The following is a 19125-nucleotide window of genomic DNA, read 5'->3' on the forward strand; positions in this document are numbered from 1 at the left end:
TGTGTTTGTTGCATTTTTAATAGTGTAGAATTGTGTTTTTGGCAGGACATGCCGAAAGCCGCAAGATTGCGTTTTGCAACAATGTTTCTGTCAGTGCGACACCAAAATGGATTCGATCGTGACAACTTGACAAAATGGACGCCTGTATTTAGTTTTGCACCATTTTTGTTCAATATCTTAGATGCTCTGTGGTATTTTGTGTCATTTGTTAGCATTTAGCTGACTGGGCTAAGCTATGTGATCATTTTAAAAATTTTGTTTGGGGTCTCCTGCAAAAAAGATGATGTTGGAAGTACGAGGATTCCGCCCAACGGCAACAATATTAAAATAGTTATTCATCTTTTGACTTATTTAATGATACACATCGTGTAACTGGAATGACAAATGAAACATGACCTTGAGTTAATAATATAACGTGTGTGTGTGTTTGGGGGACTTGAATTGAAGTATCAACTGTCAGTGTGTTGAATGGCGATCAAATAGCAGCCAACATTGCGATCACACGCTGGCTAAAAACAGGCCGCAAAGGAAGTCTTGTGTATGAGGGGGCGGGGCTTGTGGAGCAGCCGTGTGTGCTTACCTGCTTTCCGTGCACACACACAGTTTCAAGTTGAGGAGTGTGTCCTTGATCCCAGCCGCCCCATGCCGTGCGTTGCCCATCTGGCCTTTGGCTGCGGAGGCGCGACCACTGTGACGGCACACTGAAACATAGAACAGACACACTACTGAATCATATGCGTGTGTGTGCGTGAGTAATGTGCCCGCCACGCCGTTCGTTAGCCTGTAGGCAAGGCGAGCTCAGCTCAGAGTTGGCACATGCACTTCACAAACACGGCAGACGTTTTCTTGGGCGAACGCCTTCGTCACGGCACCGACACCAAACATGCACGCAAAGAAGGGACATGTGAGCAATCACAAAAAAAAACACCATGAGATGATTATGAGTGCGGAATGACCCGGACATAAATTGGAGGTGTGATTAGCCTCTCGACACCTTTCCTTCACAATGACTGGAATTTTGCATGGCACGGCCAGACAAAGGCGGAGTGCCGCTGGGTGTTTGCGTGTTGTTGTTTTGCGTGTGTAGGTTTGTCCCACGCCTACTGGCCCGGACGGAGGTTAGTGAGTCACCAGAGATCAGTCCAAGCAGGAGTAACAACAGCGATGCATGGAAGTGGATTAACGGGGTCGTGAAGTGGAGAGAGGATAACTGCAAGAAAGAAAGCCTTGAGGGAGATGTGTGGGCATGCGGGGGGGGGAAGTCGACTTCCTCCTGTGAACGGATGGATGAAGATGTTGTCAGCAAAAAAAATAAGCATGGCTTTGTCTTGAGACTTGGTATAGTCTCATGCGGCTCATTGCCCAAGGCGATTCTTGTACACTGTGTTCCGTTGGTTCAGTCGGAGTAAAATGTAAACAATTTGATTATCTATGAGGTGGCGAGATCATTAGTACAGGTGTGATGTCACAATATTTTGGCGTTAGCTTCATATTGCTAACATAACATGAGCCGCATGTTTTTGGGTCAGCGCCAGTTCTGTGACACTCGAGAGATGTCCGTCGGCCTTTCAGGCCATGTCAGTGGGTCAACGGGAACAAAAGCGCCGGTGGCGTCCCGCCAATGTCAGCACGCTCGAGACGCAGCTGTCATTAAGGCCGATTAATTTTGTGTTTAACGTCTGCTCTGGACGACAGCATGGCGGTGATGCTCGCTTGATGGATGGAGTGGCACTTCAATGAAATGTTCAATAATTGATTGTTGGCATGGAGGGCTGGAAGAAAGCAGCAGGTGTGCGGGGAAATAAAATGCCGAGTCATGGCAGGAGGTTGGAAAACAACTTTAAAAAAATCTTTTTCAAACCTGCCACTCATTTTATAATGCTTTATTTTGAAAGCACATATGCAAAGAGGTGTGAGAGCGACAAAAAGATGAAAAGTGGAGCGACATGAAAAGCGGAATGAGAAGAAATGACCTGACAAAAAAGTGCAGCGGTGGGCGGCGCGACTCCAAATGAAAAGGCTCTCACACATCATGAAGAAAAACAGCCAGCAGGGCCAATGTCGTCCGTCAACACAAGTGAGTGTTCCGGTCCCCCCCCCTCGACAAGCTGAGGCAGCAAACCAGGAGGAAGGTCATCAGTCATGGCCGAAGGAGAGCAAGTGAGGAGTTAAGATATTAATTAATTTAATCAAAACATTTCATAGGGCCATCTTGTTTTTATTATTTATTATTTATCATTTATTATTTATCAATCATCATTTATTATTTATTTCCTCTTCTTAGTAAAGTAAAACATTCCTTGTTTTATTATCTTTATTTATTTTTAACCAGTAAGCTGCCCAGCTCCTTGTTGACACACTTTGGGCTTTGAGAATCTTATGGGTGGAGTGTCTTTCTTTAAAGATTGTCACATAAACACGAGGGGACTAGTTCTCCTCCAGGGGTGAAAAGACAATCCAAAGCTTATTGGATTTAAATGAATGTGATATCTTTCACTTGGCATGCACATTTTGCTGCCGATGCACAATGATTGTTTGCCCCCGGGCTACTGTCGAACTCATTGGGACTTCCGTTTAAATTCTGGACTCTGTCCAATCACTTCTAATACTACATCTATTTTCTTTTTTTGGGTACAGGACCTGAAACTGAGAAGCTACTGCTATTTTCACCATCTGCTCAGGCCCGTGTACAAAACATACAAGCCTTCCATAGGGATTGACACCACATCTCCACGCTATAATTACACTCCCCCCCCCCCTCCCTTGGGCAGACTCGACATACACACATATGTCCAAAGAGACACACTGAGCTCTTCTAATCAAAACAGGAGCATTTCAAAATTGACAATATCCTGCAGATACTTGGTTGGGATTACCAGAAGCTTTGTTGGGTGCTTTGCTGAGAAAAGATCAACAGCATAGTGGAGTAATCGTCAACAACTTTTAATGTTAATTTTGTTTTTCAAGGACACCTCAAAAAATCCAAGGATGCCGGGTTGGCATGGGTTTGGGTTCCCATGATTCTCCCCGCTTGTGTACTACTGCGCCAGCTAATGAGCGTTTGCAAGTGCAGCCAAGCGCTGGATGTGCTGCCCACAGCGACAGGGCAGGGGCGGGGCGAGCGAGCGAGCGAGCGAGCGAAAGTGCGCCTCGCGACTTCGACTGGCTGCAGTGGGTTGGCTTTAGGTGGGCTTTGTGTTATCCTCCTAAGAATGCGTTTGGGACATGTGCCACTTTAAGCTGCTCTCTGCTGGGAATGAAGCGGATGTATATTTAACTACCGCTCTTACGGGATGGAAGTATTGATTTTATTTTTGGCTCATTTTTGGGATTTAAGGTCTTGGTGACCTTTACATATGTGTTGTGTGGATGCGTTGACAAAAATCTTTTTGTTCCTTCCTATCAATGTCAACCATGTGGCAATGCTTTTGCAAACTTTTGCCACATTTTTATAATGATTCAAATTCTTATGAGGAGACAAGAGTCAATTTATAGTCATATTATTGACGTAATTTAAATAAAATGGATTATCCCATTGAGTATTTAAGCTAGTGCTTTAGTTGGAGACGCCAGCGGGAACAAAAGGTGTCGTATTGATCGCCTAGCAGGAATCAAAAGGAAATAACCAAGTTGGCCAAGTTGTCACCCAGTGGTGGCTTTGATTAATCCACTTCTTGTCCTAATCCAATTTCAAATCCACTCCATCTCTCAATGCCTTCTCCGACTCAACGATCGTTGGTTCCACTGAGAAACCAAATCAACAGCGGGGTCGGCTACTGATGACCCCCTGAAGGATGGGAGGGGGGGAGAAAAAAAAAACATTCACTTGACTGAGCAAGCTAGTGTGGAAAACGTGATCACAGTTTCAGTTTGAGGCTGTCAAGGGTAAATAAAGACGACGCGGCCACGAGGCATTGAGGGTTGGATTAAGCGAGCGGTGCTGATGCTGCTCCGCTGCGACTCATTTCCACCTTTGTGCACCGCTAGCACAGAGGGAGTGACTCCAAATTGCTTAGTGTCAGCAGCAGTAACGGCTAAGCTCTTGTCAATTCAGAAAAATACACCAATGTGTGACGTCCATACTGTAAAGCTTGTAAAAGCTTACGAGGACTTACGAGGAGGAGGAAAAAAAGCCTAAATTTTGCGGTTTTATTTCGGTGCTATCCGGGGGGGTGAGGTCAAGCATGACACGCAGGCAGTAAATTAGATGTTCATTTGCGCTTTTGCACGCAAACACACAGATGGAGCATGCAAACTGTTCGGCGGGATTCCTGTTTGCCATTCAGAGTGGAAGAAAAGCTCGTCCGAAAGAAAATGTAATCGGTGCAATCATTTACAGCACCCGAAAATGTGTCATCGGAGCTTTTGTTTATATTGGGGACAAGATGGACTTTGAACGAAAGAAGGATTTTGTTTCATTTTTTTGACATGAGCAATATGCTGCAGGCTCACATGCAGGGAGGAGATAAAACATCTTGCTCACTTCATTGCGGGATTTGATAACACTTATGGGCTACTCTTATTCTATGATGAGCTTGTGTGTTATCAGATGAGAGTGCATATAATAGCCTCCCACGTTGGGGGCTGAGGAGAGCACTGTGGGTGGATTAGGAAGCAATTTTAAGCGTTCCCTTATAGATTTTTCTTTTAAAATGGCTACATCATTAAAAATATACATTCGGGATATCATGAATTAGAATGTAAACAATCTAATGTTTCTATTCAGTGGACATTCTGCTACTCCTTGTGTGTGTATGTAACTTGGCCACCTGGGGGCGGTATAATAACCATGTCAAAATTAGCGGTAATAGCCGTTCTTTGCAGAGGATAAAGAATATAATGTACGCCCGTGTTCAAAAATCAGTTAAGCTAGAAGGAGAAGAACAATTATTTAGTTAAAAACTGATAATTGTACATTAAAAAGTAATACATTTCATTTAAAAAATATGACCAATCTATCCATTTTAAAAATCAAACATGGCCCTGGTAAGCTGAAGTTTGCCTTACCCTGTTCTTGAGGGAAAGAATGATACTCCACAAAAATCGTACATTTAAAAAAAAAAAAAACAACTCCCAAATGTTATGAGTTTTGGGACATTAGACCTTGGAGGTAGCGCTATACAATAAAAAGCAATAACTTGCACACAAAAGCAAGACTTGTATGTGGCCCCGGTGACAGCGAGAAATTGGAATGGCTCGGCTCAAATTCTTCCATAAGCTTAACGACACAATGCAGCGCTGCAAATGATACATCCAGGGCTTCTTTATTTATATGCAGATTAGGAAACTATTCAGTTCAGCCCAGCATCTCCGTAACACAAAGCACCAATCCCCAAATATCTTTTTTTTTTTTTTGGTTGACCACTGCTCCACTTTTCTGTAAGCTCGTTTACAGCGCGGGCCAGGAGAGCCGATTAGGATGGGTAGCCGCTCCAGTTAAGCTGGCCATGGCCTGCGATGGACATAAACATCCCCAGCAAATGTCAGGAGGCCCGAGGGAGATGGACTTGGGCATGGGGGGGTCATGTGAGGGCAGGATTACAGAGTGGAAAATGATGGGTGGTCTACAATTGAGAGCAATTCAAAATCTTCCCCTAAATGTGAGGGTGGCCGGAGAGTGGCAAGGCCACCACGTAGCTCCGCCCCTGCAAAACTGTCTGGGGGTCGTTGGATTACAATTTAAATTCCCTGCATTTATCCACATCCAGTTGCACATTTTGTGGGAGTCAGCATTGTTTGGTCCATGAATACATTTGAGCAAGACAAAAAATCTATTGTCTTCCCTTTCAAGGTGCTCCGGGCTACTCTCACTATTTTTACCTCATCTTCTGTGTGGGTTTGCTCATTTTTCATTTCATTTTTTTACATTGTCCTGTCTGCAGTAGTTACGTGATTTTATTCCGGAATGTTTTAGGATAGGTCAGTAGTCGTAGATTAGGGTGAGAACCTGCCAAAAACGACTGCTTGGATGAATGCTTATAAAAAATATTGTTCCAACATATTACTGTCAAATCAGTTTTGATTGAAGTTGGCGTCGTGTATGTAGAAGCAGTGATGTGAAACCAAGTCTCGTTAAGGATTTTCCACATTTGACAGGCTCTTAATATTATCACAGAAAATTGTATTGAACGTTTCTGTTGAGATGCTTCGGCCTGTGTCACAACTACTCAAGTCAAATTTATTAATTTAGCCCTGAATCACTAAAAAGTCTCAAACATGCCCGCAGTTGACAAATATTAACATCACGGATCTTGGGGAAAAACATTTGGGGGAAAAAAGAGAAACCTTGAGAAGGGGCCGCAGACGAGGGACTCTAACTTCAAGGACGACCCGACTGAAATTCTAGCTGTGAAATTTAATCTCGTTCCAGCTATTCGGCTCTAACGTCGACTCCGTTCCGTCACCCATTTAGCAGCCGACGCATGTTAAACCCGTGACGGAGGTCAGTGTTGTTATCCAATGTAAGGACGTTGGAATAAAGCTAGCGCCTCAGCCAGCTAAGCTCAATCAATAAAGCCGCAAAGCACTCCATTGCTCACCAAGGGTCAATTTTGAGTCCTCCTCGCTGGCCCCAAACAAGCTTCTGCCCACTGAAATCTTTTTCCTGAGTCAACTCGAAATGGTAAACACAACAAAGCCTGGCTGAAGCTCTTGTTCGGACCCACACACACATACACGACGTGCCCTCTGCGGCCGAGCACGCTTGAATCGATCACAGCGCCGCTGAAGAAGCGAGAGCACACAGTCCGTGTTGCCAAAATGAAAAGTTAATAAACGTCTCCAGATACCCGAAGGAAATCTGTGACAACGGTGGAAATGTTCTCCTTGCCGGCCCGCCGCGAGATATGACCACCTCGCCGTCATCCTCGTGGCCTCTCTCTTGTTTCATTTCCTGTTTGCCCGCCGATCGCCAGTGGATGTCTGAGCTACGCAACAGTTATAGATTGCCCTGAACCATCAAGCCGGACTGCTTGGACAGTTTTGAGATAGTGGCTCCAGATATGATTGGACGTGAACTTGGCACTTAATGAACAATGTATAGACAAAGATGTATGCCGTTTCAAGAGCAGAGTTTGGCTTCTGCTTGAGATTTCTTCCTCACAGAGAAATTTTTTCCTCGTCTCCGCTCGTGCTAGAGCCGTTCGGTTCTCTTTCATGTCTAAGTAGCGTCTTCAAGTAGCTTCTATTGTGAATCGGAGCTATATAAATAATATTGACTTCAAACTTGACCTGAATGATGGTGACAGTTTAATCCTTAGCCGCGAGCCGGCGCTTTTGTAAATAAGGATGAATTGCCTTGAATGGAATGCACCTTTGATTTGAGCTGAACAAGCACTGCTGGGTGAAAAGATGGAAATAGCGCCACTGGGCATTTGGAATATGCAAGTCTGGGATTTGACTGTATGTGGTGCAAAATAAAAAAAATATGGTGAATTGAATATTAACTTTCTTATGCGTAAGCTTTGACACTAGGAGCTGGGTTTTTGGGGCTTTTTTTTTTCCTCTGTAGATTTTTTTTAAACCACCACAAAATATATTTGCGAAGGTTTAGAAAAGAAAAAAAAAAAAAGTATAACAACCATAGAACAGGAAATTGAACTGGCTGCCCAATACAATATTGCCAAAATAATGTTTAATATCACAAGGCTATAGATAAAAACAGATTTTGTCTGTTCAGTGTCAAATTTGGGTCCTTTCCAAACCTGGAAAATTGCAACATTAGAAATCAAAGAACTAACATCGCCTCTACTGCTGCTCACACTCATTTAACAGTTGGCCCGTTGACAGAAAGTCGCAGATGACGCAGAGCTGCGGGGCGACCGAGCATTACGAAATGAAAAGCTGGAGTTAAGACAACAGAGAAAACCGCATCCCAAAAGAGCCTCGAAAACATCCGGCGGATGCGCCGGTTGTCTTGTGAGTCTTAAACATCACATCCGCCAATCCTTTCATGTCTCTGGCCTACATTGTGTAGCAAAAGCAAACAAACAACATCCCAACAAGCAAAAACTCCTCTGGAGTAATAAACAGACGTAACATGGCCGCTAATTAGACAGCTGGTAATTAGAGCGAGAGGGCGGATGCGGTAACTTGTGGAGGATTTTAGGACGAGGCTAATCATCTGAAATTGGCCTAAAAACATTCTGCTGTGATGACATATTTTTTGTCTTTGGAAATATAGAGAGGAAAAATCAAATTCAAAAAGATCAACAATAAGATTTTGGGTAGCAATGAAACACTCAGTAAATATTTGATGGTTTTCCTCGGGGTGAAGCAATAACATTTCAAACTGAGTCGATTTAGCGTGCAATTTTCGCAAGGCGCGGAAAACAGCAAATAAATTTCTCTTGCCTCGCTACCTTTTTAGTCGGAGCGGCACCAAAAAATGTCAGTATTGTGAAAATTGCTTTTGCCTCATCTGGCAAACACAAGACAATCACAACAACGGCGCCTTTGCGCTTTCCTGCTTGGCAGAGGTAATTTGCTGCATGCTAATGAGGGCGTCATGTGATGAAACAAGATGAAAGATACAAATCTGTCTGAGCCCCAAAAAAATATTAAACTAAACTAAAATCCAGCCTCCACCCTAAAAAGACTGGTTGCTTAGCAGCACTTATCTGGGGATCATGGAAGGGCTAGCTTACCTGTTCCCTTGTTCAAGCCTTGAAAGAAGATGAGAGCTTTCGGAACAGGTCAAACAAATGTGTTAAGTCAGCCGATAGAGTCAATGTTTGGCCTGAAAAAGAGCTGAGCAATGAAGATTCAGGGGGATGATAAAAGTCGGGAAGTGGAGGTCAACCTCCACTTTCACAAGCCTGACTATTCGCCGATTCAGATTTCAGACAGTGAGATGACCAGAGAAAAAATTGCCTTGTGAATCATTTAATAATCAGCATTACTTTTATGCGACCAATTTGATGTATTCTTTTCTTCCTTTATTGCCTTGCGTTTGCATTTAATGCCCTACTTCTATCATTTGCGGTAGCCTTAATTGCGGCAACAAGCCGTCTCCTCTGGGTTTAAAACATTACAATAACAAAAGCAGCGAGTCCAATTTTGCATGTTTTAATAAATCCATGATTAGCTCTCCTTTACTATTAATATTTCCAAGAGTATTGCAAAAGAATTGGATCAAAAATAGCCTTTTGCCAAATAAAGCCACATGCTGCTTCACCTCATGTCAAGACAGACGATCAATCAATCATGTGGAGCAGATTGCTCTATTAAACCGCTGTCAGCACGGCCTTAAATCGTACAAACACGTCTAATAAAAGTCGCTTCTCACTTATAAATAAACATTTAAAATCTCACGGTGTCCTTGTTCGCGGCCGCCTCCCCGGCCTCCCCGGCGTGTCGTTAACGGTCAGCCTCGGAATAGAATCATAAATGCGCGAATAGATTTGCGGCGGGAGGGGTGAGGGCATGCATAAAAACGAACAGTTTGCAAGAGCTGCTCACTTTCTGTGAATCCAAAGTATGGCATTTTGCATTGTGTGTTAGCATTAAGCTAACACATTAGTAGAGGAAAGAAATTTGGTAAAAAGTTGCTGTTGTAGTTAAGACTATGAACTTCAAATGATGCTCAAACAGTTTTTAAAGCCCCTTTTTGAAGAATGGCGAACTATCGTGAAGGGAGCCCACAGTCATTGCCATCATACATCACTTGTCTCAAATAGTAGAAAAAAAACAACAGACAAACGTAAACTATTATCTCGAAAAACCACAGTAGGGCTAAACTTTATAGACTCAACTCCAATGGGAGAGAGCAAACCATAGACTATAATGTCTTTTTTTTCCCCCCTATTCCAGACAATGATGGATGCTCCGGATGTGCAGGGCCAGCTGGTAATCAGGCTGGAGGTAAAGCGACACACGCTGAACGAGCTTCGAGTAGGCGGGCTGTGAAGTCAAGCGTGCGTGTGCATGCGCACTAGTACAGGGGCAAGTTCTTCAGCTGTCTGATGAGAGAGTGTCACATGTTGCAGATATTAGCCTTGGGCTAAAAGTCGGCACCTGCCGTCATTCATTCAGGTTGGCAGCAAGTTCTCGTGGTGCAACTGCGCGTATACTGTGAGAATGAATGAGCGAATTCATTTTTTCCTCAAGGTCCCGCATTCCCGCGACCTCCTAACCAAACTACTCGGCGTCTTTTTCAAAACACGGCAAACTCTAAACTGGCTCTCCTTAATGGCGCACCTGAGGCCAAGCATTCCATTTACAGCCCTACCACCAGACGCTGCTGTCGTCACCTTGCTATTTAAAAAAAAAGACTTGGGAAGAAAAAGAACAACAAAAGTTGGGTGTTGAAAAGTGGCCTCCAGCTGGCTACAAACAGGAGAGATGGAGGTCAGCGAGTGTCTCAACGGAGCAGGCTAACCTTGAAACGGCTTCTGACAGTTCCAGAAGGCCCCCAGAGGTTACTCTGTGCCTTTACTGGATCCGCACACACTACATTATGCCACTCGGGGGAGGGTGACTGCTTCCTTTAAACGTCAACTTCAGAAGATAAAAAAAACATCTGTGAAGACTGAAGAGTCAAAAAGTTGCCAGTTTCAATAGCCTGAGGTTAAGTTCAACTCGGGTGCAAATATATTTCAGTCAGTCGTAACTAGTATTGGAACATATATATTTGTTATGAGACTCCTGTTGTGCAGCAGATTCTTAAGCCATAGGAGAATGGCGGGGGGAAAAAAAGTATTTTGCCTAAAACCATATTTAAAAAAAATAGATAAAAATTGCCAGGCTCCTCCCCCCCATTAAAAAAAAAAAAACTCGAGGTTAAACGATGCTAAGGAGCTGCTAATTTCTTAAGCTTAGTCACACACTCAAGCATAGCGGAACTTGAAATACCGCGTAGACTTCCCCATTAAGCATGCCGGATTAGAGTGGATCAGCTCGGAAGCTTCCTTCGACCTCTCCGGTATAGCTCAAGCGTACAGAAGGAACTCTGGGATGACGATTCATCTGCAGTACAGATAGTAACGCTGCCTCCAACGTAAAGATGCTCGCCGAGCCCTTATACTGAGCCTTCCACCTACTCACTGTAAATACAGCTCGGCACAGGAGACCGCAGATGGTCAAGAGGTACATCTGAATATGTTGACAATTGGAGAGCCATATGGTATCAGTGCCATTAAATGTCAAAATATAGCCTAGAGGTAAAAATCAGTTCCATAAAATACAGCTTAAAGCTACGTTTTTGATTCAAATCACAGTGAATGTGCAAGACTGACAGTAAACTAGACTGAAAGATGCTCATGGAGAACATTTGTTGGGATAAACTAAAGAGTTCACTGCCATCTAGTGGCGGAGCATGCACACAGCAGTTCATGCAGGACAGATGGGACCGGCTCATGAAATGAGGAATGAGGAAAATGTCAGCCAAGCTTACGACCTTCATGGATTAAAGTGCAGGCAGGCATTGCAGCCAATGTTTTAGGAGATCGTCAACCCTTCCATTTTGGGGTACAATAAAGAAATCAACAAAACCAAGCCAATGATAAATTCAAAGAAGTTTTATTGTGAGTTAGAAAATTACACTAATATACAAAACATGTTAAAGCGGGCCAGGGCGAGACCATTAAGCCGAGTGCTGCTGAACACCCTGAAAGTTCAAATAGGGAAAAAAAAAAAAAAGCATTAGGGTGGTATTCTACTTCTTTAACATGTCAAATGATCTCACCGTTTCCACATCTTCAATAACGGCCAAATTGTCATGCACTTCAATGTCGCTCTCCGTGCTGTTGTGAGAGCACAACTCTTCACTGTCTACCTCGACAGAACTAGGCTGGAGAAATGTCAACGACCAACAACGGCAATGATGATCAACGCCCGTTTACACGACAAAACCTCAAACCTCATCTCTGAAACGGCCCCAAATTATTCATACAATAAAGACTAACCTCATAGTCGGGATCCTTCTCTGGGTCTTCGTCAACAAGCTCATGCGTGAGGGCGTCCACCCAGTGGTGGGCCTCTTCATCCTCATCCTCCAAGTCATCCTGTTTCCTCTTGCTGCCCTTCCCACAAGGTTTTGTGGGAGAGATTCTTATTTCTGTCAGGAATGAGTCCTATTTAGAATCAAAGCTTTTTGAATTATCCTGTATACTTGCAATTTTTACTTTGCAGATCCACAAATAAATCTGAGAAAAATATCAGGTTAGAAATTTCCACTTAACAAGCCAGCTTTTACTTTAAAAATTGGAGCCATAATCTCATTTTGCCTTTAGAAATTACACTGATTGAGCTGAATATTTTTAGATACCTAGAGAAAGGAAGCAGCCAATATCAGTAGACTTAGGGTAGCCCAGTGCACCATGCAGCCAGCTAGGCAAGATGTTGAGCAGCAGGCGTGTGACCGGGTTAAGGCGCTTGCGAATGCTGCGGCGCTGACGCGAACTTGCTAAATCCTGCTGCTCCTGTTGCTGCTGCTCCTGTTGCTGCTGCTTGGGTTGCCTGAAGCCCAGCAGCCACCAAAAGCCATGATACGCATGGACCTGCAAAGACACAGATGTATACAATTAATAAAATGTTCCAATGGTTTTATTAAGCCAAGTGAAAATAAAGCAAATAAAAGTTGCTTTACCATAATTCAACAAACGAGATGTTGGCAGATTTCGTGAAAGCAAGATGAAAGGTGAAACCTCACCTGCATAGACCTCATGAAGTGGAAACGAAAAAAAAATATGGGGCGTGGGGGTGCAAGGTCAGGATACTATCTTAATACAAATTGGAAACGTGCGTGCAAAAGGATCATTAATGCTCAAATAATTAAAGAAAAGAAAGGGGGGGGGGTTAAGTATGCCATGCCATTATCAGTTATTCGGCTGCACGTACCACGATGCCAAAGGGCCAGAAGAGCCCCCGCAGCACGGAACGAAGCACCCCATACCGCCTCACCTCCACAGAACCCTGCCCAGACGAATAAACAAGTGGAAAACAAGCACACACTAAAATGGCGGACCAAACAGGACAAAAAAAGAAACATTACGTTACCTCTGTACTCTCGGCCTGCTCTACTATGTCATTGCGGGAATCATCGGCCATCATGCTAGCGGGCCAAACACGCGCTGAAGACCGTGTGGACGGCTCGATAACAAAAAAAACAACTGCGTACTTTCCAAAACCTCAAAAGTACGCCCAAATGTACCCTCAGGAGTTTTGCGTTCAACCAATCACTGGGCACAGGCGCACATGTTGTAATCAAAATTAGCCAATCGGCACAAGGCACCAATTAACTACAGTGACGTAATCAGCCTATCAGGAAACGGTGACGTCAAAGGCGCTATTTTAATTAAAGCCAACAGAAAGTTATGTATAGATACATTTATAGATAGCTGTATGGATAAATGTTTAGATAGGTCGGTTTCATGCTTGGATCCTCAAAATAAACAGAAAAAGTCTCCTTCATCCTTGTAGCCATTTATGAACCTCATTAGCATATGAAGAGCTTTCAAGAAAAGCTTCCTTTGTTGATGACAGGCTCCCTAATTGGCGACCATTTCCGTTGACGTCTTTCGGCATATTTGCGTAAGCGTTCGATAAAAAAAGCCTGGGGGACTAGTATATAAGAGTGGTCTGTGCCAGGGGAATGGAAAGAAAGCCTGAGAGAGATGGCGAGGGACGCAGTGAAGAGGACGTTCAGCATCGATGCCATCAGCAGCAAAATCGAGGCGGGTGATTACACGGCGTCGCGCAGGCATAGCAGCGCCGGGGTGCGGGCGCTCCTTTGGGCTACGAGCCACTCCAGATCCTTCGGTTGCTCTCTGGGATCCAGCCGGGAGAACATCTTCCCCAACATCCTGACCCCTGACAGCATCCCGCAGTTCACCATCCCCAGCCTGCTGGTGCAGAACGGCCTCAGGATGCAGGAGACTCACACAGAGCCCGAGGAAGGCTGGGAAGGCTCGCAGAGTTCCGGCATAGAGTGGACCGAGTCCTCCGCGTCTTCATCATCGTCGGGGTCTCGATTGGAGCTGTCGGTGCGCAAGGCCGAGAGATGCGACTCCGTTCCGTTGCAGTACAGGAGGACCCGCCTGCAGAGAGAGGCGTCCTACCCTCGGTGCCCCACGGAGCACTGTTTGGACCCGGCCAGTAGGGCGGCGCTCTCCCTGCCCCACCTCACTAAGGTGACCACCCCGTACGGGTTCATCACCTTGAGCCAGAGCCCTCAGATGGCCAACGAGGAGGAGCTGCTCTGCCAGGCCGGGATGCGGTGGGGCAACAAAGACAAGGAGACCCCGGCCTCGGATTTGAAGACGGACTTGCGGACTGACTCGATTCCGGCCTCTTCACACAAACAAGACAAGCTCAAACAGCGCCTCCGTGTGGCCATAAAGAAGCATATCCCCTTCTGCCACTAACTGACTGCACCAGTGGTATTCTTGTGGCAAATAAAATAATAAACCAGCATCATCTGAGCAGCACTGTTGTTGAGCTCTTCACTTGTCACTTAAATATTTGGAATGCTGAGAGACAGGCAAATGTTATTGTGCACTATCGAAAGAAAACAAGACAAGCATTCAGCTCATGATGTGTATTTCAAAATAATATTCCTACAACCTATACATTTGGAAAATGTTGCCGTTAAGGTTCAGTGACGTAATCTCAGCATTAATGGTTGGTTATTTTTAGAGAGAGTGTTTAATGGTAATATTTTCTCCTGCCCACGTTTAACTTTTAAATGACCCTCTGTTTACTTGCGTGGGTTTTAACATATGAAGGGCTGGCGTGAAGGGTCTCCTACGCTAATGATGCTCCCGCGCCGGCCGCACAGCTGTCGTGGCATCATTGTCGCCGGGCCTCGAGGAGTCTGAAGGAGGCCTCGACGACAAGAGCGGGACCGATGAGTGGATTTATAAACAACCGCCACGTTTGTTTATGTACGTGACGCAGGCGTTTTGCGACAAAAGGAGGGATTTCTCTTTTCATGCAATGAGTAGCTGGCTTCACTTCAATCTGCGCACATTTCTATGTGACATTTGAGTCTAAAATATTTCTCAATATATTAGTTTCAAACAATAAATCAAAAAGAGGAAATTGCACAGGGCTTGTCATTTATCTGAAACATTGAAATGTTTTTTTAATGCCTTATTTTTGGCAGGCCATTTTTTCAAAGGCCACCTAAAGGTCGAGTATTACTATTTCATAACTGCGCATGTTATTCGTTGTGGGAGTGCTCATAAATCCAGATTATGATTCAAATCAAGAAGGATGATATAATAGCGGCATTACGTGTACGTTTGTGTGCCATATCTTATCGTGTTGGCTGCCGTGCTACGTGCAGGTGGATTTAGTTTGCTGTTACACCTCCTACTTACAAATCGAGATAACGTCCCACCGTTAGCAGAGGCACTCCGTCGTATACTGAGACTGCAAACGTTAAAAAAAAAAAGAGACTGGGATGAGTATAAGGTGAGCACTTTTAATCGGTTCAGTTTCAACATGCAGATTTCTATCAAGTGAATCAGAGCATCAAATGAAAATCATGCACACATAGAAAACAACACAATCAATATCAACAGGAGAATCAACTCACAATTACAATGATAACCAATCTACCTGGAGGAGTACGGTGGTTTCAAATTTAATCATAAATATCAGCCTGTGCGGATGATGAGGATGGTGATGATGAAGGGGTGAGCAGGAAGTCATCACTAGACGTCACAGAAAGTAAAACGCTGTTACACGGGGTTACTAAAGGAGTCCTATATGCCCTCTTTGATTACAATACGTTGATGTGGATGAGAAAGGAAAGTGAGCGACTGCTTTTTTTTTTTAGTCGTCATCAGAGGATGAGTCTCGCTCGATGCTGTAAGCCATGAAGAAAGCGTCGGGGCGGGTGGGGACGAGGGGATGGCCCGGTCTCACAATCTCAAAGCCCAGGAAACTGAATGTGCGCAGCAGGGATGCTGAGGAGGGAGAACAGAAAACAAAACATGAGCTCATGAGTCCAGCAGAAAATCCACAAGACTTAATCCCTCACCTCGATCGTCACGGCTCTTGTGGAAACAGATGAACACGTGCTCGCCCTGCAGCTGCTCCTCGGCAAACTCCAGCACCAGAGCAAAACTGGGTGCGCAAATGTTAAACACACCATGATGGCATCATCTCTCAAAAAGACACATTTTATTATTAATTGAGGAAATGAATCAGCGTGTGGAGAAAGGCCAGGGACAAACACGTGAGCTCCCCAGCGGGCCTCATTTTCCAACTGACCTGTCTTTGCTGCCCTCGGGCAAAGCTCCCGGGGGGATTTCAATGTAGAGGTTGCCGGCTTTGAGCGCCGCCCTCCAAACGCACTTCTTGCCGTCGGAAAAGCGCGGCTCAAAGAGCAGGAAGCGCACTCTGCTGTTGGCGGGGGCGGGTTCTTCGAGAACCAGCAACTGAGCATCCTGAGCGAGGGGGGAAAAAAAGCCCACGACAAAAGTGGATACAAGAAGAATGCATTTCCAAATGCAGGAGAACCAGAAAAACACGAGAAGCACTTACGGAATAGAATAGCTTAGCTGAAAGATTGCGATCCCGCTGGTCATTCCCTCGCCCACCTGGGATCTTCAGGGGTGGGTGAGGGGCATCAGGAGCACCACAGAGGCCCCGGACACGGGTTACTGCAACAGCGGGAGCACCTCCTGGGATTGGAGATACTGTGGAAAAACACCAGTGCGTGTGAACACGGAGCCATGAGTGCTGGGAAAGTTCTCCAGAGGTTGTGTTTCCCGACAACACGCTCCTCCTTATTTAAAGAACCAACTCGGCTGCCTAGTAACTCATCGGTGGCAAAAAACTTTAATGAGTGACCATATCGTGAGTGTGATGAGGAACTTTGGTCGGGCAGGAAGGAAGGCGTGGTTTTGTTACCACATTGTGGAACTTCTGACTAAGCGTCTCATTTTAGCATAATCATCACAAAAACATGCTCAAGTTGTATTATATTGTATTTATATTTCTAAAATTTAAAAAAAAAAATCAAGGTGACACAAAGTCATTTTATTTGGATTGTATTGATTAAATTGCATGTTTTTATTTATATGTATAAAAATATTGATTTTATGCACGATTGGGATTTTTTAACACGATATCATTTTGTAATATTTTATTCCAATATTTTGTGTATATTAAGTCATTTTATTGACCGATATATAAATAAATATTTAAGTACATTTAAAAAAAATATTAATGCATTTACAATTGTGTAGCAGCAAAGTAATCAATAAAAATAAACTTTTTTTTTAACCATTGACCTTCAAGTACAATTTACCCTTTTAATGCGTGTCTTGACATGGCGGACATGATCATCTGACTGCTGACACAAGCAAATACCAGCTGTTTGTTTAATCATTAGCCTGCTTTAGTGGAGGCACAAACTTGGCCTTAATGGCGACAGAGGACAAACGGCAGCCATGTTTCTGCCTGGAGCTGTGACACGCAAGTACAAATGCACTGTGCGTGTTGCTGCATGCGTGTGTGCTGTTAAATGCTGGCATGCTATCAGATGAACAGAAGCAGTGCCGTGCCTCGTCCACGCTTACGTAAATGACGCCGGGGCGCTATATGTGGAGCGGAGGTGTGAGAATTACTTGGCGCAAAGGATACGAACACTTGTATAACAGTTAAGAATGTTATAGAGCAACCTTTACAGGTCAGGGCCAAGATTCCAATTAGGATTCACAAGTTTATTTTATATGCATGTATATATTTATTTATTTTTACATTGCTTAGACAGCTTAAGCTTCTGAGATCATCCAAGACTACCACAAAAGTCTCATTTTCCAATCACACAATTGAATTCTACTTTTTGCATTGCATTTATTATGCTAGTTTGCATGTTAAAACATGACACACAAGTTTCTGAATTAAAAACGGGTCTGTTTATAAAGGATCTCGGTGCAACAGAAGAATAACAAGCCTTTATGTTTTAATATGACATCACTAAATCACCCCCTCCCTCCTTCTTCTTCCTCCTCCCCCAAGCAGTCGCAGTGCAGTGGAAATTTCCAAAGAGTCTTTCACAACAACGCGAAAACCATAAAGACAACATCCATGGGCACGATCAGACCAATGCAAATTATACCTGGGTATCAAAATTTTCCTATCAACCCTAAACCTAATCCCCCCCCCCACCACCACCACCACTACGTCAATTAAAAAAAACAGGATGACAACAAAAACACCTGACACCGAGTGGACAAGACAATAAGAATACCAGATACTTGAAATGCACTTATATCAACTTCCTGCTAAAAATGAGATTAAATCAATCCCTGGCGGCGATTTAATGTGTGCTAATGATCTTCCATGGCAAATGGAAAAATACTGTACAAAATAAACAAGCAGGTCATTGAAGGGGATTAACCACAGCGGGGGAAAAAGAACATGTCTGTATACGTATGAATATAGGTCGTGTCTGTATATTCCTCGGGCAGAACAATTAATAAACAAAATGAAAATACATCAGCAGAATAACAGAAGGCCAAACAACAGTATTGTGACGTAATCATACCAAGGCCATAGCTACAGGCTAACGCTGTTTGCATTGCCATGACATTGACGTCAACACATTAGGGAATCGTATTCAAATGAGACATTTAAACTTTAAAGCGAGGGCAGAGTTTGTTATTTTTAATCGATTAATTTGACCTATGTCAGACTTTACAATAGAGCTTTAACATTTGTGATGTAGAGTGGCGCCACTCCAGGAAATAGACGGCGTCATTTCGCCAGGCCCCGTTAGCTTAACTTTGACGACATGCACAAAAAAAACAAAAAAACATACCTTTCACTTTCCGGTTTATTACTGGTCTGTTCGATGACGGGCATGTTGGATAAATGTCTCTCTTTTTTTCTAGCAAAGCAGTGACTATTCAAAATCGTTTGTAGGTTCGATTTAACCATCCGGACTGCGTCCACACTGGCGTGCCGCTCGCTCGTCCTCCCACCTCTACTCTGGCCGCTTCGGGGTACTGACAGGCGGCCAACAGGCTGATGCCGCTGGGTTTAGCGGAGGGGGAGTGTCCGATGTCTTGTGACCACATTCATCCAAGCCACAAAAAGGGAGAACATCATCAAAGACATCAGACGATAAACATCAAGCAATTCATTTTTATGATACGTGACGAATTATTT

At 44.1% G+C, this 19125-nt stretch overlaps 4 protein-coding genes across 7 annotated transcripts in view; 1 reads left to right on the top strand and 3 right to left on the bottom strand.

Moving 5' to 3' along the window:
* Positions 1 to 8710, bottom strand: part of atp8b3 (ATPase phospholipid transporting 8B3) — a 38102-nt gene extending 29392 nt beyond the window's left edge. For 2 of the 3 annotated variants that reach the window (XM_088393956.1, XM_088393954.1), the window contains exons 1-2: positions 5008 to 5240; positions 581 to 701 (exon numbers count right to left, since the gene is read on the bottom strand). The gene's annotated coding sequence lies outside the window, so the exon portion shown is untranslated. Of the gene's footprint in view, positions 1 to 580; positions 702 to 5007; positions 5241 to 8645 lie in introns of those variants that run through there. The other variant, XM_088393955.1, reaches the window with a different exon arrangement.
* A 2791-nt stretch (positions 8711 to 11501) lies between these two features.
* On the bottom strand, positions 11502 to 13162 carry org (oogenesis-related gene). 2 transcript variants are annotated; one of them, XM_088393973.1, is made up of 6 exons: positions 12997 to 13162; positions 12838 to 12912; positions 12266 to 12497; positions 11904 to 12055; positions 11684 to 11788; positions 11502 to 11605 (listed from the first exon to the last, which is right to left on the bottom strand). In XM_088393973.1, the coding sequence occupies exons 1-6, from the start codon at positions 13048 to 13050 to the stop codon at positions 11582 to 11584; spliced, it is 642 nt and encodes a 213-aa protein (XP_088250099.1). In that variant the 5' UTR covers positions 13051 to 13162; the 3' UTR covers positions 11502 to 11581. The 2 variants fall into 2 exon arrangements, with proteins under 2 accessions (XP_088250099.1, XP_088250100.1); XM_088393974.1 differs by lacking the exon at positions 12838 to 12912 and having other exon boundaries at positions 12997 to 13145.
* Positions 13163 to 13305: 143 nt separating this feature from the next.
* Positions 13306 to 14580, top strand: LOC148388586 (uncharacterized). The gene has a single exon (XM_088393971.1). The coding sequence runs from the start codon at positions 13614 to 13616 to the stop codon at positions 14361 to 14363; it is 750 nt and encodes a 249-aa protein (XP_088250097.1). The 5' UTR covers positions 13306 to 13613; the 3' UTR covers positions 14364 to 14580.
* An 824-nt stretch (positions 14581 to 15404) lies between these two features.
* oaz1a (ornithine decarboxylase antizyme 1a) lies at positions 15405 to 19014 on the bottom strand. Its single transcript, XM_088393972.1, is given in 6 exon segments — positions 15405 to 15911; positions 15986 to 16071; positions 16219 to 16394; positions 16492 to 16578; positions 16580 to 16646; positions 18776 to 19014. Coding segments are annotated over 6 exon segments (669 nt in total). The 5' UTR covers positions 18895 to 19014; the 3' UTR covers positions 15405 to 15777.
* Positions 19015 to 19125: the final 111 nt, after the last annotated feature.

The sequence above is a fragment of the Syngnathus floridae genome, chromosome 13, assembly GCF_059516105.1.
Source record: "Syngnathus floridae isolate MCC-2025c chromosome 13, RoL_Sflo_1.0, whole genome shotgun sequence".
NCBI lineage: Eukaryota > Metazoa > Chordata > Actinopteri > Syngnathiformes > Syngnathidae > Syngnathus > Syngnathus floridae.